Below are 19,010 nucleotides of genomic sequence, written 5' to 3'. Positions count from 1 at the left end.
TCTTGTGGCTATTTCAAGGGAGCAGGATTTGGGCTGGGAAAAAGAAAGAGGATGTTGCTTAATTTTTGCCTGTCTATATTATTTACATTTTCTGTCGTTAATATGTATTATGCTATCATTAAAAACTCCTTGGGGCGCCTGGGTGGCTCAGTCAGTTAAGCGTCTACCTTCTGCTCAGGTCATGATCCTGGGGTCCTGGGATCGAGTCCCACATTGGGCTCCCTGCTCAGCGGGGAGCCTGCTTCTCCCTCTCCCTCTGCCTCTCCTCCCTGCTCCTGCTCTCTCTCTCGTTTGCTCTTTCTCTCAAGTAAATAAATAAAATCCTTTAAAAAAAAAAAACTCCTTTTAGAAGTTAAAAAAATAACATTCCAATGTTCCATTGCTTACTAAACTGGATAAAGGCTATATATAATCTGTCTAATGCAAAGGATACAGTTTGTTGAATGAATTTAAAAATATAGATTAGAATAAGAGATTATGCTAAGTGAAATAAATCAAGCAGAGAAAGTCAATTATCATATGGTTTCACTTATTTGTGAAACAGAAGGAATAGCATGGAGGACATTAGGAGAAGGAAGGGAAAAATGAAGGGAGTGGGAATTGGAGGGAGAGATGAACCATGAGAGACTATGGACTCTGAGAAACAAATAGGGTTTTAGAGGGGAGGGGGGAGGGGGGATTGGTTAGCCCAGTGATGGGTATTAAGGCGGGCACGTACTGCATGGAGCACTGGTGTTATATGAAAACAATGGATCGTGGATCACTACATCAAAAACTAATGATGTATTGTATGGTGACTAACATAACATAACATAATAAAAAAAAGTGGCATATATTTGAGAACTGCTAAGTCTCTTGCTGAGGCTGAAAGTAATAGCAGTTTTTTTGTAGTATGATAAAAATATCAGTTGCCAGCCTCAGTCTAAATATCTGTACTTTTCCAAAACAATCAACAAGGAAGTGATCAGGTTTACTTAAGCAAGTAGATATCTTAGTGATTCTATAAAAAGATGTATTTGGAAAAAACCCAGTAATTTTAAGGCCCTGTTAAACCATACTGGCATGAGGAAGCATATAATATACAAAATAAGCAAAAACAGTCCACTGAGTCTGCAGTTATGCAATCAGTGAAATCCTGTCATCATCTTTCCTAACAGAGTTCACCAAATTGAAAAGCATCAGCTCCTCCTCTTTAGTGTTGTCATGGATAACTAACTGATAGCCAAACAAAACAAACAGGGTAAGAGGGGAAATGTCACCAAGTTTCAAAAATGTATCTTTAGTACTTGGATTGTTGATCTTTTTTTCTTTTTTAAGAAAAAAGTTTTAACAACAATCTCTACAGAATGAGAGACAAAAAGACAAACAAAAAATATCTTAAGCAGTCATTAAAAGATTGTAGGACTGACAAAAATATGCTAATCAAATATGCTAATCAACTGGTGATTAATGAAGTTTGAGGTAACTCAGAATAATTTAGGCCAATGAATTAGTCCTAATGCTTTTTGGTTCCAGAAAATACCAACTGGCTTCCAGGGGCACCCAAGGAGAGAGAGCAAATGGGAGGCAGTGTGAGACAGGGCAGGGAAGTCCGTGCTGGGGTGAGACCCAGGCCAGGTGGGGTGATCAGCCACCCCAAAGCTGGAGGCACTGTGGTCCAACCTCAGTCAAAGATTCTCTTTCTAACAGCAAGCATTTTCTACAAGAGCAACATCTTCTATGTGCATTGATACATTTCTTTTGTGGGCAGAGTCACCTCAAATTGAGATATTATTTCCCTGAGAAATAGTACAACACTTATGTGCTTTTATCCCTCTAGTTAGTGGTCAATACTGAAACACAAGTTTTCTCAGTTTTCAAGCAAGAAATAATCCACATCAAATTAAAGATAGCATTTGAGTAAATGTAAACACACCCTTTGGTCAATTTTCACAGTAATCATCAAAGATGACAGTCTACGGAAGACCCTGAAAACTGTCCTTCCTTTTGGAATAAGCTCATCTGTCAATTAGATGGAGCTGGTTTTTTTACACTCATTCTTGCTGAGATTCTCCTCAAGTGTTGAATTGAAGCCCCAATTTCCAAGTTTCTCAAAAGAAAAAGAGGGAGTTCAGTCAGCTGTTCCTGTCAAAGTCAGATATTTACAATGAAACAAAATCACTTGTCTTGACATTTTTCATTCTTGAATGGAGGAGTGGCGAATAGATCTGTGATAATCCTCTGGACTGCTAATGTGTTCAGGTAAATCATAGCTCCTCAGGAAATGTCCACTGTTTTGCTGAGCAAAATAATATAGTTGTCTGGCTAGTAGAGGTTCGACCTTTAATAAGAGATTTTAAAAAGATATTTTTGAAATATTCTTCTTAACATCCTGTAATTGGCTTATCATTAAATAACTCAATATCTGAAGATATGGTAAAGTTAAACCCAAGGTTAGGTGCTATACAAATCAAAATGTTCTGAAGACGCAATTTTTTGTTAGCCCTTACATATACCAACCTAAAAACCAACTCTACTTAATTCTGAGTTTTTACTATACTTAAAGTCAAAGGTGGTATTTTTAAATTAATAGCTGCTTAAAATTTATGTTTAACTAAGCATAAGCAAATCAGGTAAAATGACCAAATTAAAAGGAAGTTTGAGGTGATTAATGAAGTTTGAGGTAACTCAGAATAATTTAGGCCAATGAATTTTTCCACAACCACAGTTTGACAGGGATGAGGGTGTAAATCCTGAACAATTTACAATTCCTGGATGACCTAGATAATCTGTATATTTCTAAGATAAAGGAAAAAGGAAGGAGCAAAATCTGTACAAACAACAACACTGTTATTATGGGGAAAGAGAGGTTAATTGACCTCAAGTTCATCTAGTCTGGCTATTTATGTGGTTCATATTCACTAAAATAAATTCAGCTTTCAGAATTTCCTTAATTTACAGCATCTAAGAAAATTGAATACTTTGTTAATCAATTCTGCTATTAAATTGAGCCTTTATGTTACTTGATATATAGAAACTTAAGCATAATTCATATGAAATACCTGAAATAAATTAAACCCATAATAAAAGGGAGTAGGAACTCCTGGGTGTACACATACCAGTTTTTCTTTTGCATCCCAGACAACTCAATTCCAGGGACCCTTGCTTGAGGAACACATAGTTGCCTAACTCAGAGGAGGGCTAGTGCACCCAAAACACCCTTAAAGTCAGACGGATGCAGGAGTTTTTCACCAACTTTCAAAACATCATTTATCAATACCAAGTTTATTTAGTCATTTAACAATCCTAGGTGTTAAGAAGATATCAATTATTATATCAATTACTGGAGAGAATTCAAGAAAAAGCTCTAAAGTCTTTTGGTTGGTTGGTTTTTGATTTTACAATCAAGGGGGGGACTGTGTGTTTAAAATTAGATAGTGTTTTATTTCAGTTATCAATTAAAAAACATTATGAGAACTAAAATATGACCCGAATGTTTCTATTCAAACCAAACCCTAACCCTGAGCTTCACCCTAGAGCTCACCCTCAACTCGGGCCCCAGGGTAGGTCTCCACACAGCCAGTGGATTGATTCCTAACATCTCCCAAAGTGGAACACTTTCTGGGGTCAGACTGATTTTTTTCTTACCTGTTACTGCTTTTGTCTAGGCCCATTATTAACTCTCAAAAGTATGTAGCAATGTAAAGTTTTCAAATTCAAAATCTTGGGTATTCAAAACTCTGTTTTCTGTGGCAAATTTATTCCAAATGTTATCTTTACAAACTTTTTATAAAAAAGATGTTTACGTGCTACAGTTGACCCTATTTTAAACTCTGCTAGAGAACACTGATCTACTTAAATTTCTTGACAGAGTTAACCTCCTCCAAATAACACATGACCCTTGGTTTCCATTAGTTAAATAATTTCTAAAAATCCAGAAATAAAAGAGGACTTGGGAAAAATTTGGGGGGACTGCAAAATACATAGGTCAATGGACAGCTTCCCATTTGGGAAAAGCTTCTCCATCAAGTGAAGGTCAGCTAGACAGCATTTTAAAAGCAATATTAAATATGGAAAATTTTAAAGGGCAACTTTTATCACTAGTCCTTTTAAATCCTTATAAAATGGGAATAGGACAACGTCTTGATCTCTACATAAGATGGGATGAATAAAGCCCAGGGTTGCCGGTTTGTGATGAGTAGACCTCTAGAGCTGGGAAAAACATGTGGGTCCCTGGGCTGTGCTGCCTGCACCATTCACTGGGCCATGCTTCCTCCTTCATGATTTTCCTGTCACTTGACATATACTTTTCATTTGAGACTTTTCTGAGACCCCGCCCTTGATGAAAAACAAGGAAACTCAATCATTTGAATGTGACTAAATACTCACGTGAGCAGTGATGAGCTTCCTTTGCCTCTGAGGATCTGGAAATTCTTCCCCGAAGCACAAAGTTACCTGGAATCTTGGCAGGGGACGGCCATGGTGAGCAAAAGCTTGCAGCTCTGGAGAAGCCCCATGAGAAAAACAAAACAAAACAAAATCCTGATCAGAAACCATCATTGAACATGCCAGGTTAAAGCAGGAAGCAAAAGCTCACTGTTGATTTGGAAAACTAAAATAGGAGTGAGTATTCTTTATTTCTCTAAGTGGGGTTCTTAACTTTTAGACCCCAGATACAGAATTGCATGTATGTGTTCATAGGTGTGCTTTTCCTGAGAGGGCTCCAGGTTTCACTTGATTCTTTTTTTAAAATTTTATTTATTTATTTGAGAGAGAGAGAGAGAAAGCTCGAGCAGGGAGAGGGAGAAGCAGGCTCCCCACTGAGCAGGGAGCCCAACACAGGGCTCGATCCCAGGACACAAGGTGAAGGCAGATGCTTAACCAGCTGAGCCACCCAAGCGCCCCTCACTTGATTCTTTAAGGGAAATATGCCCGGCAGATTAAGAAACCTTGATCTGCAGCACTGGACCCATGAGAGTGCAAATGGTAGCAGAAAGGAGTGAAGGATGAAGAAAAAGGAAAAGAAATGCAGCCATGTTGAGGTAAAAGAATAATTTATACAAAGGAGAAATTTCATTTAAAAAGTCAAAATTTTCTGATTACATCAAAATGTTATGTCAAAACTGCTGAGTTCTCATAATCCAATATCTGTGCCACTCAGGACCTTTCCATGATTCAGGCATCACTGAAAATGCTTTACTGTTATCTTGGAGACTGAGCACCAGCTGTCTCCTACTTGGTACTAAGCCTAAACTATGGGACTTTGAGCTGACTTCTTGTCCATCTTGTGGGACGGGTATTGACTTGAAATGAAAAAGGTAGTGATGAAACACCAGGGGTCCCCACATTTGTGGATATGTTTATCCTGAAGGCACCACTCCTACCCTAAAGATGCAGAACAAAGACTGTTGGAAAGACACATGTGTAATCCCTGACATTGATCCATGTCCCTTTGCCCATATTCAAGATGACTCTTAAGCCTCTAGCTGCTCCTATTCTTTCCTTTCCACTAGAGTTAAATGTCATGTCCACAAAAGAAACACACATGGTTGCTGATACTTCTGCAGAACAGTATGCACAGGCATCTTGATCAGATATGCACCCTTGGGCTTTGCCTTTAGGGGCTGTCCCTAGTAGTTTGCAAATCCTGAATGGGGAGATATCAAAGATCTTCACTGTTCTCTTCAACTGAAGAAAAGTTTCTAACTAACTCACTGGACTGTTTGACTTCCTGCTTTTTTTTTTCTTCCAGAATTCAAATCAAACCTAACTGACTTAGTCAGAATGTGTAAAAGGCGTTCACACTACTGAGGTCTGAGACTACACCTACACAAGCTAATCAGAGTGGCGAGTTGGCACAATTCTCCAAAAAAGTCATGTCTCAAATGCTTGATAACATGAGAACATTCTGTGGGAATCCTTGATTATGCAGAAGCTGGTTTACACAGCTGCAGTTTTTTAAGTTCACAGGTTCCTCCTTGAACCTCAGTGAATACTTCAAGATAAGAGGTTGCAGTGAGCAAAAAGCACAGCCCCTGGGTTGAGGAAGAAAGAAAAACAACTCTTGTTCACAGATAAATATTAAATTCTAGGCAAGTGAATTCACAACCTGCAGATGTTCATAGCCGGTGCATCATGCCTTTCTGTTTTTTGCCTGTATCCAGCTCTCAGTGACTGTGACTCAAAGTGTAACTTATAGCCTATTTAGAATGGTAGGATTCGAACTTCCGAAAACATACATAGTGAGAGAAACTCACAGAAGCAAGTGTCATTCCCCTGGGATACCTTAACTAAAGCCCTAGCCCTGTGGCTTCTGAATCCAAAGAGACCAAGATTCAGAGTCTCTGAGGTGATCCAAACCCCCGTGGACCCTTTCAGACGCTTTTGCAGATATAAGAGGTGCACACAAGATGCCCCTCAGTAGCTCCTGACTCTTCCTGGGGTACCCACCATGATTACCACACTGGACCCCAGAATGGACAAAACAGTCATGGCGCAGATTTGGAGGCAGTTCTGCAGCTCAGAGGGAGGGAGGGGTGTTCAGGCCCACATGCCTCTCTCACCCTGGTGCTGCCTTGGAGAACCAGAGGCTCAGTTCTCCCTCTTCCTCTTGCCACACCTCTTAGTCAAGGGTTAGTCATATAAGGACATATTTGTTTCGGGGCACCAAAAGAGAATTTGGATGAGCCTACACGAATTTGGGCAACTTAAACCCAAAGGCTAAGCAAATGTCAATGGTGTCAAAGCACATAGATGCTTCATATTTTTAATTTAAATAAATTGAATCAGGAAGCATATTCAGGGAAAGGAGAGGCATATGAAAACCCGAAGACATAGAGTGTTTCTGAAGGGGCACTTATAAAAGAATAGCTTAAGGATAAGATATAGAATAAGGTACAGAAAGAGTTGGCAGTTAGCTGGCAGAGCAGCTTTCTCCCTCCAAAAGAGGTATCATCAATATAGTCAAATGAATACTCTGGGTGAAGCTTCAACAATAATGTGGCCAGTGGTTTCACAAAAGCCAGTGTGGGGCTAATTTAATTGTCATGAAATCAAAACTAGAAAAACAAAACTTATTGGTTTTAGAAAATATTATTTGAAACATGCATATCATAGAGATAACTCAAAGCCTTCTCATAATTTCCCCTTTGCAAAATCAGTTCCACATACTCTATCCTTGGTCTCACCTGCTGGAGAGCATCTGCTTAGGGGTAACACATCTCATAACCAAGAATATTAACAATACACTTCTAACCTTATGATTTTCTTAGGAACCCTAAAAAAGCTGAAACATCAGCAGACATGCTTGCTGAGATCATACTGCCAATAAAGTGTAAACCTTATTAGTCTGTGACTATTTGTTGAATACCAGAATTTCAAGATATCAGCCTGAACCACAATCCCCTTGAGCAATCTCCCTCCTCTTCACACCCCTTTGCTTTTGGAGAGGAGCAGATGGTAGAGGCAGAGGTGAGAGATGAACAAACAGGAAACCTATTCTCAGATCACGCAGGCTCAGGGATTAATAGAAGGAAGACCTCTGTCTGGGATGGGAGTGACATTCTGTTTGGACCACTGTAGCAGGCACAGTGTCATCCCCTCCATTCTGTCTCTTAGGCTCACAGGTGTGGGACGCTCCATTCTAACAGATAATTTGGTACATTACCTGCTAAAAACTGCTGTGTGTCAAAGAGCTTGCAGGTCTGGTCCCTCTCCAGTTTGTTGGGCCGATCACTGCACAGTGCCAGGGGCCCATCCCAGTAGATCCTGCTCTGGCATAGTCTTTTGGCATAAAGCCCGTCGGGGGCCATCCAGAGGACCACACCCCTTTCCAGGTGGCTCAGAAGTTTCTCGATGTTTTTCCTCTGGCCATTGTCCTCTGGGTAGGGGAAAAGGACCTGGTCCAGGTTACTGGCATCATAGGTGTGCCCGTGGGAGATCCGACAGCCTTCTGGGCTAGACGTGGTCAGCTCTTTCACCAGGATCTCCCGGTAGTACAAGCAGATGTGGAGCCGGCAGTCTGTAAACACAGAGATTTCACGGTCAGTGCTAAGGGACCAAGGAGCATTGGATACACATCAGGATGCCAAACTATTCAACCAGAACATGTGTATTTGGTGGGACACTGGTGTCCCAGAATACTCCATAAAAAGTAGAAAGTTCCAGGGTCAAGAAAGTGTAGGAAATGCTGCATACCCTCATCTCCCTCATGGAGTCATAGACAATAAGAGATATTAAGGAAATCCTGCAAGAAATCTATTTAATGTTGTCTAACAGCATTTTCCAAATTTGTGTGACCATAGATTTTTTTTTTGTGAAGGGGGATCACACTTTACACTAGTTTTCTGCACAATATATTTGACTTGTATTAGAGAGCACCACTGGTTAAGAACATTTTATGTCATTGTTTGGTGATGATTATAGCGATGATGACAACAGTTATGTCTAAAATACTAAGTCATGTACCACTGAACAAAATTCATCTTTAAGCATGACAATCAGTTTTGATTTTGGAGGAAGTAAACCCTAAGCTTAATTTCTACTAGCAAAAAGAATATAATGGTGTTTCAAAAAATAAACAAAATGTTTGCATCGGAAACTACCCTAAAATATCAATATGATGTCACTTACATAGAAAAAAATATATATATACATACATACAAGTGCACATTGAAGTTTCAGCAAAGATAAACACTAAGACTTTAACAGTGGTGATCTCTGGGTGGTAGGAATGTGATGTTTTATTTCCCTTTTTTGCTTTTCTGATTGTCACATTAGTTTTTATGCTATGTGTGTATATACTACTTGTATAATAAAATTAATTCATGTGGAAAGAAAAGAATCAATGAAAAAAATGTTCTAAGGCTAAAGTCCCACTAGGCTTTCAAAATCTGCCTTGAAAGTAATTGTGCTTTCTAAAACATTTAACGAGATAAGTTCACTTATGAAATTTTTCTTCAGAATAGGACCCACAAACTGAAAGGACAAAGCTAGGTTTGCAAAGGGCTCCTTAACTGAAATGCAAAAGGGCTTCATGTATAGGCAATAGCTACCCATCCGTAACTGCATGGGATTTAAAAATGAATGGGAATTGCAGTTCTCCAACAAATGTGCTCAAGGTTGATAATTAATCTGTATTATGCATACCAAAAAAAGAAACCCACAAAACCCTCTTATTCCTCAATGGCAGGTTTTGAGACTTAGACAACCCACATCACTGTCTCAATTCTCCACTTCAATTTCTGCTGTTGTAAACACACTAGCAGAGAGCGAGCTCAGACAGTGTACTTGATGACAGTGAATGTTGACCATTTGAGGCGACTTTCATTTCATTTAATGTCATCAGAAATCACGAGGTCACAGTGACATAAATAGCTTTTTATTTCCTACTTTCCAGGCATCTACACAGGTCTTAGGTGCTTAAGAGAAGGGTTAGAAAGTTTCTAAAAACAAGCACAAGGCTTTCTCTTCAGAAACATCTCCCCTCCACCATTTAGGAGCATCTAAGAAGAGAGGCAGCAAGCCTCATTCAGAACTTCAGAACTGAAAAGAAATAAATGTGAACCTGGAAGCAAGAAAGGTGACCACAACTCTCAGAAACCTTGAGAATTTACTTTATACTTTCTATCATTGATTTTTAAAAAGCCCAAGGGGCAAGGTGAGAATTCTGAGGCTTAAGCTATTCATTTTTAATGTAATTATAAGTCCCATTTTAAAACAACCAGAATATGATCTAAAAAATAAATATATACACACCACATATGCTTAGCAAACCTTGAGGTGCCTTCCTTAAAACAGGTACGATCTTTGAGCTTGCAGGGATTCTTTTAGAAATGAAAATTTAAAAATCAGCTCTAACCCAAATTTTTTGCAAAACCTATCAAATTTTAGAGGAAGACTGACCACAAGTCTCACTACTTTTAGGCATATGAATGGAAAGGAGCCAGAACTCATGTCCTCAGGATGACAGAGGGGAAGACCTATTTGTAGCTAAACCTGGAATCAGCTTTTCAAAATGAGAAACCTTGTGTATTTTTCTAAGAAATTATACTACATTGTGAAAATGTTGGCTGAAGGGGGCCCTTGGTATATAAAGCTGAGGTGCTTGCATATTCCTGGAAATTCAGATAGATGTCAGTGGAAACCTTAAAATGACTCAATTCAAACCAGCATTTAGAATTGGCATCAGAATCAAAAGCTGGCTTCTTAGAGCTAAATATTCTAATGATGTCCTCATTCACAGAGGTTGGGAGTCAGATGTGTCCATACCCACTCTAGTCCCCAGGTGGAAGAAAACCAGTGCCCATGGACTGTGCTCAGGGATTCCCCACCCCCACCCAATCAAGTATACCCAAAGGTGAGGGTGGAGCCACAGCAGAAGCCAGCCTCCTGTGGGGGCCTCTAGAAGGGAACACTGCACTCACCTGAGAGCGCCAAGGCTTCAGCAGACCTTATGCTTGGCTCTATGGGGATTCCAGGGGCCTGGGACTCAGGCGGGGCACAAGCATAAAAGGTTCCTGTCACCTGGCAACCTGCATTTGTAAATAAGAATCAGATGATGTCTAAACAGAGTCTGTCCGACGACACATAGGAAGGTCTCCTCTCCCTGGGATGTGGCCACTCAGCCCCTGAGGGGTGCACCAACCCTGGAAGGAAAGGGCCAAGGGCCCTCTAGAATTGACCGGTGGCATTCTCAAGGGACAAAGACAAGCTGAAGTCCAATCAGAAAAAACAAGATTGAAAGAGGAAGGAGCCTTTTCATAGCTTTGGAAGGAAACTTGAAATAATCCCTCCATATTTTTTTCTTTCTTTTTTTTTTAAGTTAGTTAACACCTTAATCACCTCACATAATTACCACTGTGTGTGTGTGTGTGTGTGTGTGTGAGTGTGTGTTGTATAGTGGGAATATTTAAGATCTGCTCTCTCAGCCACTTTTAATACAATAGAGAATTGCTAAACACAGTCACCATGTACTTTAGATCCCCAGAACTTATTCATCTTATAATTGGAAGTTTGTACACTTTGAGCAACATCCCTCCATAATTACCCTGATAAACAGGATAACTTAGGCTCAGAGAGATTTATCCCTGTTCACGCAGCAAGTTGACAGGAGAGCTGTGACCTCAGGTTTACCTGAGTTCTGATGCCAAAGAGCCCAGTTAAAAACTTACAAATTGTTTAGTCTACATTTATTTAGCTTTCTATTTCTGGCTTCAGGAAGAAAATTGAACCATGTGTTTTGGCAGCATAATAGCTGTGGGTCACATTAAACAGTAATAGAGAAAGAATATCTAATAGAACATAATTTTGGTGGCACTTTTAATGTCAACTATGCTTCAAAATATGTCTACCTATTCCATCTTTTTGTATAGTTGGAGGCATTGCCTTGTTACTAAGGTTCTTAGTTCAATAGAGCCTGATGTATTAGACACAAGTCTGAATTTCAGAAACCAGTTTAATGTTAACTAACTCCTCCACTATGGAATGGAAAGTAACCCTTGTTGCAAATCACTCTTGAAAAGCTAATAAAACCAAACTCTGAGCTTTTTTGTAAACATGACACTAAAAAAAATTTTAAATGATGGTATACTTCATCAATTTCATAAAGCCAAAAGTGACCTGAACATGATTTGAAAAAGGGGAACTGACCAAATTGTGAAGAACCAAATATTCCTAGAACATACAGAAGGACCTGAGTCTTGACCCATCTCAGGATTTCTATTTAAATATCTAACTCAAAAGTCCTAGAAGCTTGTGTTTTGCTGTGTTTGATACACTGTATGAAGTTTTCTTTGCACTTAGCTAATTAGTGCTTCCACTGAGTGATCTCATTTTGATGTCTGGGAAACTCCTATGAGAGTGGGACCACATCTAATCCAGAATGAACAAAGCTCTTTGGACCCCAACACCAACACTAGTCACCTTACGGAGACTGTTTTCTTAGTATTTATTCATTCCATTCTTACTATCATTTCTAAGCCCCCCAAATAACTACACTATTGTTGTTTTTTTAAGTGAACTCTACCCCCAACGTGGGGCTCAAACTCACAACCCCAAGATCAAGAGTGGCATGCTCTACCAACTAAGCCAGCCAGGTGCCCCTTGGGCACACTTGTTTAAGAGAACTATACTAGGTCAATAATCCCCTGATGTTCCTATAGAGAGAAGGTTTAGGCGCAGCTATGGGATGCCCATTTTACAGATATGTAGAAAGAAACAGACCAGTGAGATTATTGGCCTAAACAACATTAAGGGACAATCCAGGAGGGAAGACTGACAAAATCTATTCCTTCTTGCCAAAGATTATTCAGAGAGGATGAAAAGTATTAACCTATCAAACAGATAATTAAAAAAATATGGCCAACCAGTTTGACATCTGAGATCCTCTGTCTTAAATGAAAGAGGAGATCTGAGGTTGAACTCCAGCCCCTCACTTCCACTGGGTAACTTTGAGCATTACTTACATTCTGTTGAGTTGGCCTCAAAAAAGGGGGGGCTGTTTTTAGTTGCTTGGGATGGATCTCTGTGGTGTTTTTTATTATTTTTATTTATTTACTTATTTTGAGATTAGTATCCCCCTTTATTTTTTTCTGTGATGTTTATTTTTTATTTTTTTATTCATTTACTTGAGAGAGAGAGAGCATGGGTGGGAGGGTGCAGAGGGAGAAGGAGAAGCAGACTCCCCCACTGAGCAGGGAGCCTGATTCTCAATCCCAGACCCTGGGGAATCTCTGGGGGATCCCGGGGACCATGACCTGAGTCGAAGGCAGACACTTAACCGACTGAGCCACCCAGGCACCCCTTTCTGTGATATTTAAATAAGATCTCATGTGACTATGGACTCTGAGAAACAAACTGAGGGTTCTAGAGGGGAGGGGGTGGGGGGATGGGTTAGCGATGGGTATTAAGGAGGGCATGTATTGCATGGAGCACTGGGTGTTATACGCAAACAATGAATCATGGAACACTACATCAAAAGCTAATGATGTAATGTATGGTGACTAATATAACAAAATGAAATTTAAAAAAAAATAAGATCTCACGTAAGGCAGTTCCCAGCATAGGTCCTGGCACAAGTAGGCCAGGAGTCAGTAAACCCTGGAGTCCTCCCCCTGACGACCTTCACTCTGTCCATCACTGCACGTGAGGTCTTTCCTAGCAGCTCTGAGAAGGGGAAAGAACTGGGGTACTGCCCAGAAGGACAGATCAGGAGAGACCAGGGCCCTTTGGCCAGGTTTGTTCTGCTGGGTGAGCTGCAGCCATGAAAACCAGCCCCAGCATGCTCCTTACCATTTTCACAAGCCGGGCCTTGCCAGTGGTGGCTGCGAGATCCGAACGTCACAGGACATTGATACGGGATTTCTGGGTGGGGCTGATCAGGGACGTAGTCCCTCCAGGTTCGGTCATGGGGTGGCATCATGTAGTTATGAACCTGCTAAAGGAATATGAAGGAGCAGCTGAGATGAAAGGCAACCAGCTCAGCAAAGATCAGTTGGTTGGCACCGGGGAGGGGGGGTGGCGCACAGATTCTTTTATAGTCAGACTCCTCACAGAGTCTTTTATTTGGCTGACAGCCAAATCATTTTATCATCTCAAAAGACTTTGGAGTGAATAGCTCATCACGCTAGGTGGAAAGTAGCCATAAAGAATCAAAAAGCACAATGAAGACAGTGTTATAAAGTAATGATTTGTGTAAAGCTTCATCATATGGTTAAACCTGGCACCAAAAGTACTGCAGGGAAATTTGCCTTCTTTTACCCACCAAAGCGAATAAAACAGAGCTGTAATTCACATCAGAAAAATCTGAAGAGATCAGCTGCCCTGTGGTTTCACATGATAAAGCACTACTTCCAAAATTTTCATCTTCCACAAAAAATCTGTTTACCAAATTTCAGAATCAGTAGTAGAAGTCCGTGCTAGCAGGCAGACACGTCCACCTCTCCACTCCTTAAAACCAACACTGATAGTAACGCCAGGTAGAAAGTGAGACACTCACCCTAAGATTGGGGATTTGGTTTGGCTGATTGACTAATAACAAAAACAAAGCACTGCTGTTTTGTTTGTGTATTTTTCCTGCTAGGGGGGACTAGCCAGCTCACGTGGGCTCACCCAGACCCAGCCTCCCCTTCTAGAAGCCCTGTACCCTCCACCATACCTGAGCTGGGAGTGAGGTATAAGGAGCCGTCATGGTATAGGGGTGGCTCATGGTCATCTGTGGGTCCTCCAGGGTGAGCTGCTTTGCTCCTATGTGTTTGGGCAAAAGGCAAATGGTAAAGTGTGAAAAAAAGGAACTGTCATAACTAAAAGTGAAATCTTAGAAAAATACCTGAGAGTTTAATTCCTAGAATGCATAACGGTGTTGACAAATAAGGCACTTTTTTTAGCAATTCCCATGGGCAATTACTTGTTCAGGCCATTAAACTGATTTCTATAAGGTCTGACTTATGTAGGACAGGTACAGAAGGAGATGAAATGCTGTGTGTGAATGCACTTTGTCACATAAAGGGCCCCACCAGCAAGATGTTCCACAAGTATAGTAATTTGTATGGTTTGTTTTAAATGCAGATTCTTGGGCTCTACTCTGACACACTGGTCAGAAACTTGGAAAGAGAAGATCTGAATTTCAGAAAGCCTCCAAGCTGACCACAGTATACTCTAAAAGTTGACATTTTTATTACTATAAAGAGTAACAATATATGGATATAGGTATGCTTCCTTTCTACAGAATGGTTAATCATGAAACACTGATAAATAAAGATAAATCTCTGAACAAGTTTTCCATATTTTGTTTGAAAAATTTGGCCCATATCTTACACCAATAGAACTAACTTAAAAACACGTGCACACACATGCATGTGCATACACCCACAGGTAGAGAGTTGGAATCTGAGAAATCATCCTACACTAATACCACAAGAATTTCAATTTATGACCCTGAGAACTTGGGCAAAGAGCCTGTTGGACTTGAACATGAGGCAGGAGGAGGAAGGCAGGCTATATTCTGTGACCCCAGTCCAGGAAGTCCCACCTTTTTTTGCGCCCTCAGGAACAATCCTGTACACTTTGTAGGGGTCTGAGATGTCCAGCTGGCTCCTCTCTACCAGTTCCTCAAAGTCATTGCTCTTGTTCAAAGCACATCGCAAACGGGTCTTCCAGGTAGGAGGGTCTGGCTTATCTATGCCTTCTCGGAACTTTCCTTTAAATAGTGCCCAAGCCTTGTGGAAAAGAAGCGGAGGAAAAAAGTTAAAATATAGGTCTTTAAAAAAAAAAAAAGAACCCGAGGATTGTATTTCTAAAGGAAAGAATGATGCTTAGGTGCCTCAGATTTATATTGTTGCTCAAAACATGGGACAGAAAGACACCAGGTCTCCACTAGGTAAAATACTTTCCCTGTTGGACTCTATCTTTGCTGAATTGAAAACAAATGGTTTGAGCATTCTCTAGGTATTTATAAGAGGTAGGTGAGATGGGGAGGGTCCCTGGAAAGGGGCCCTAACCACCCCCTCCCCTCACAGTGTCTGAAGTGAGTTCCACTGGAACTAGGGGTGAGCTGCTACCCATAGAGTACATCTGAATGGTCAGATATTCTGAGAGCAAATTCCAGAGGAAGTCCCCTTCGCCTGTTCTGCCCGCAGGTGGTGGGCAGAACCTAATGCTCAGTTCATTGGGTAAACTGCTCTAGGGGAAAACAATCATCTCACACACACACACACACACACACACACACACACAGAGAGAGAGAGAGAGAGAGAGAGAGAGAGAGAGCTAGAGAAAAATGTCTAGAGAGAGACTTGGAAAGAGGGAATCAGAGAGAAACAGAGATAGTGAGAAACACGTATGGATGGATCAAAGAGAGCTAGAAAGACAGAGAGCCCAACAGAGATTGAACTAAAGAAAAAGAAAAATATCCGGAGAGAAAGACCTCCAGAGAAAAACAGTGAAACAGAGAAAGACAGACAGAGGTAGTGAGTGAGAGGGACAGGAAAACAGAGACAAACTCAAGCACACCTAAGGGTGCTCACAGAAAAGAAACAGGGAGACAAAGAGAGACACATGTTGATCAAAGAAGGCACGGTGGTATCCAGAGGTACAGAATGAGGCTCCGATGGAGACAGAAGAACCCACATGAATGCAAACAGGAACACTCAAGTCAGCGCTGCTCTCCCTGCCAGATATCTATTTCCCTGCTGCTGGAGCCATCTGACTCCCCGGTACTGCTCATGCCACACGTTCAGGATTGGTACCTGGTCCCCCGTTTCTAAAAACACTACAAAGGTTGAAACCTCTCTCCTCCCCCAGCTTCTACGGATTGCCACCTGATGCTCCCGGACCGCCCGCCCTGCGGAGCTCATCCCATCCGGTCCTTCCCTCGCGGTCCCCTTTCCTCTGAGAACCGCCAGGCGCGGACGGGGATCGCCACGGAGTCTGGGCTAGGGATCCACCAAGCTCTCTGGGGCCTTCCCTCCACCCCCACTTTGGCTGGGTTCCCCTCGTGCCAGGTAACCTTGAAGAGGGCGGCGTCCTCCTCGCGGTTGTAGTCTTGCTTGCCCGCGTGCTTCCAGGGGATGCGGAAGATGCTCTTCTCCTCGTTCTCCCACACCAGCCCTGGGTACTTGCCGCTGTCGATCTGGTCGATCAGCCACTGGCGGAGTTTCCCGTTGCCGCAGCTCACCGAGCTCATGCCGAACTCTCCGCCTCGGCCGCTGCCCTCCAGGTTCATGCCCAGCGCGCTGACTGTCGCCCTCACGCGCCCAGGATCCGCCTCCTGCACTCGCTCTGCGCGGCAGAGAGGAGGGCCAGCCTTTAGCCACCCCAGCACAGCGCTCGGAGCACCCTTCTCAAACCCTTCTGACAATGACCACGAGGCCCTGGAGTCTCCGAGACAACTAGGAGCGCTCTGTAAAAGTCGGTGTCGCCAAAGGCCCCTGAGAGAAAGCACCTTCTCAGCTGGCCCGGTCTCATCCCCTTGGCACGCCCAGTCCTCAGCCTCCCGAGCGTGCCTCCCGCGGAGTTCATCCTCCTACCCCACCTTCTGGACTCTCCATTCTTGTTGCACACCCCACAGGCCAAACGCTGCCCAGGCAACACAACTCTTGCCTTTGTGCACACTGCGAAATCCAGCCACCACCACACTTTGGCACGTTTGCGTGCTCACTCTTAGTTCCCGCTCTTCTTTGCCCATTCCCAAACCGTTGCCAGTACATTTCTCCCTTCATTGTCAGTTACCACCCTTGCCCACTCCTTTGGTGGGCCCCCAGCGCCAAGAATCTCGCACGTGGGAACGAACGCCTGCGGTCTGGACGTTCCAGGTGCTCAGCATCAGCAACTCCTGCTCGGGCCTTCTCCCACACCTGCACTCTCTGCCCCAAGAGAATCCGTGAGCCTTCGGCCGCTAGCAAGGATTAAGTGGGCCGTGGAGCAACACGCGGCAAAGACCTGGCCGGAGGCGAGGAGCGCAGCCGAATAGCGGGAGATTCTGGCGCGCAGAGCATCAGCCGGACCCCGGAGTCCCGCGAGAGAGAGTGGAGGCGGGGAGGATGCCAGGAGGGTTCTCAGAGGACACGGGGTTGAGGCAGCAGAGCGCAGGGGCCCCAAGTGGCCCAAATTCGGAGCTCCTCCTCCTCCACCACCAGTCGGGGAGCAATGCGCGGGAGGCCAAGGTGAGTTTGGGCCCTTAAGGGCCGCAGGATAAGAAGCCTTGGATTGAAGCCTCTAGAGTAAGAGGCTGTCCTCCCTCAGGAAAGCCTGCCGTACTGTGTAGGTCCTTTCGATGGCCCCGCCTTGGCCACTCCTGGGGCCCTGACAGCCTCTTTATCTCATCCCGTCCAGCGCGTGGCCTCCCCGGGCCTGGGCGGGGCCGAACCACAGGGTGGTGAGGGCAATGCTTGGGCATTGTCCCAGCTGGCCCTCCACAGAGCCCACACAAAGGTCCCCGGGCCCAGAGCAGACGTAGTGGGAGTTGGGGCTCCTTCAAGGGGCATGCTCCCTCTCGGGTCCTAAGCTGGGGTCCCCTGCGCTGCCCTCGAGATGGACCCCCGGACCTCTAGTCTCGCGCTCCTGGTTCTCTATTGTGCCAGCCTCACATCCGTTCTCCTTCCCGATCCCAAGCCTTACCTCGCCCCCACCTCGGAGCTGAGGGCAGCAGTGGGTCCCAAGTTCAAGTGGTGAAACTAAGTATCGGAGGTGGGAAAGAGGAACTTATAAAGCTTAAAAGCCCGCTGGGGCGGAGTCTGGGGCGGGGCGGGGCGGGTACGAAAGCGCCTGCCGGGTTGGGGCCAGGGGGGCGCTGTGAGCGGAGACTGGGGCGCCGCGGGAGAGCCCCAGGGCCAAGACTAGAAGGAGCGTGTGTTGGGGGGTCTGCTGCGGCCAGGCTGGGGGCCCTAGCGCCCGCTGCGATCCACCTTGCGTTGCGCGGGGGCGAGCGCACCTCGAGTTGGGCGTGCGCGGCCTCGGGGACCTTAATGTGGGGAGGTTTCCTGCAAAGGGCAAGGCGCGAAATGGGGACCTCGCCTCAGCGTCAGGTCCTGCGGGAGGCCGGTTGATAATAACTAATAACAGCTAAACAACTGCGATGTGGTTAGGACGGGAAGTGGGGGCGTGTAGGAGCGGGAATCTGGATGAGGGGGACTTCACTTGAAGAGCATGTAACCAAAAACGGAGGAATTGTCCACATCGTAGAATTGTGGGTGGGTTGCGGGCACCCTTGGAATCGCAGCTATTGCTGAAAGCCCTGCCTTCCTAGAGAAGAGTCCTAGAGAACATCCTACTCATTAATTAGCAATAATCGCGCCTCGGATACTTTGAGCTATAAACTGTGGCTCAAATAATGTCTGTCCATATGTTTGAAATGCTCACAGACTTTTGCATTTATTAAACTGGTGAATTGAGGTTACTCAGAAAGACAATGCATTGCCCCCAAAGTTTCAGTTATGGCAACATGAAAGAGTTGGGGGAGGGGTCTCGAAGTATCCAAATGCTTAATTGCTTCTGGACTTCAGTTCACCTTAAAATGACATAGTTTTAGCATCAGT

At 43.6% G+C, this 19,010-nt stretch overlaps 1 protein-coding gene across 4 annotated transcripts; it reads right to left on the bottom strand.

Annotated features, from left to right (window-relative positions):
- Positions 1-737: 737 nt before the first annotated feature.
- On the bottom strand, positions 738-18,154 carry IRF4 (interferon regulatory factor 4). Of its 4 annotated transcripts, none has more exons than XM_025891079.2 (9): positions 18,094-18,154; positions 16,484-16,755; positions 15,008-15,194; positions 14,135-14,223; positions 13,270-13,414; positions 10,404-10,511; positions 7,646-7,999; positions 4,369-4,481; positions 738-2,320 (listed from the first exon to the last, which is right to left on the bottom strand). In XM_025891079.2, the coding sequence occupies exons 2-9, from the start codon at positions 16,697-16,699 to the stop codon at positions 2,177-2,179; spliced, it is 1,356 nt and encodes a 451-aa protein (XP_025746864.1). In that variant the 5' UTR covers positions 16,700-16,755; positions 18,094-18,154; the 3' UTR covers positions 738-2,176. The 4 variants fall into 4 exon arrangements, with proteins under 4 accessions (XP_025746864.1, XP_025746865.1, XP_073733610.1 ...); XM_025891080.2 differs by having other exon boundaries at positions 13,270-13,411; XM_073877509.1 differs by lacking the exon at positions 10,404-10,511.
- Positions 18,155-19,010: the final 856 nt, after the last annotated feature.

Source organism: Callorhinus ursinus, unplaced genomic scaffold (assembly GCF_003265705.2).
Source record: "Callorhinus ursinus isolate GAN/ISIS: 27379988/994484 unplaced genomic scaffold, GSC_fseal_2.0 scaffold26, whole genome shotgun sequence".
Lineage (NCBI taxonomy): Eukaryota > Metazoa > Chordata > Mammalia > Carnivora > Otariidae > Callorhinus > Callorhinus ursinus.
The sequence above is the reverse complement of the archived record's forward strand: the minus strand, read 5'-3'. Positions and strand labels throughout refer to the sequence as shown.

Coding starts and splice junctions, on each gene's coding strand:
- IRF4 (XM_025891079.2), bottom strand. CDS start 16,699: ATGAACCTGGAGGGCAGCGGCCGAGGCGGAGAGTTCGGCATGAGCTCG. Junction 10,512..13,269: donor AGGCCCGGCTTGTGAAAATG/GTAAGGAGCATG, acceptor TTACAAATGCAG/GTTGCCAGGTGACAGGAACC. Junction 4,482..7,645: donor CACACAGCAGTTTTTAGCAG/GTAATGTACCAA, acceptor GGGCTTCTCCAG/AGCTGCAAGCTTTTGCTCAC.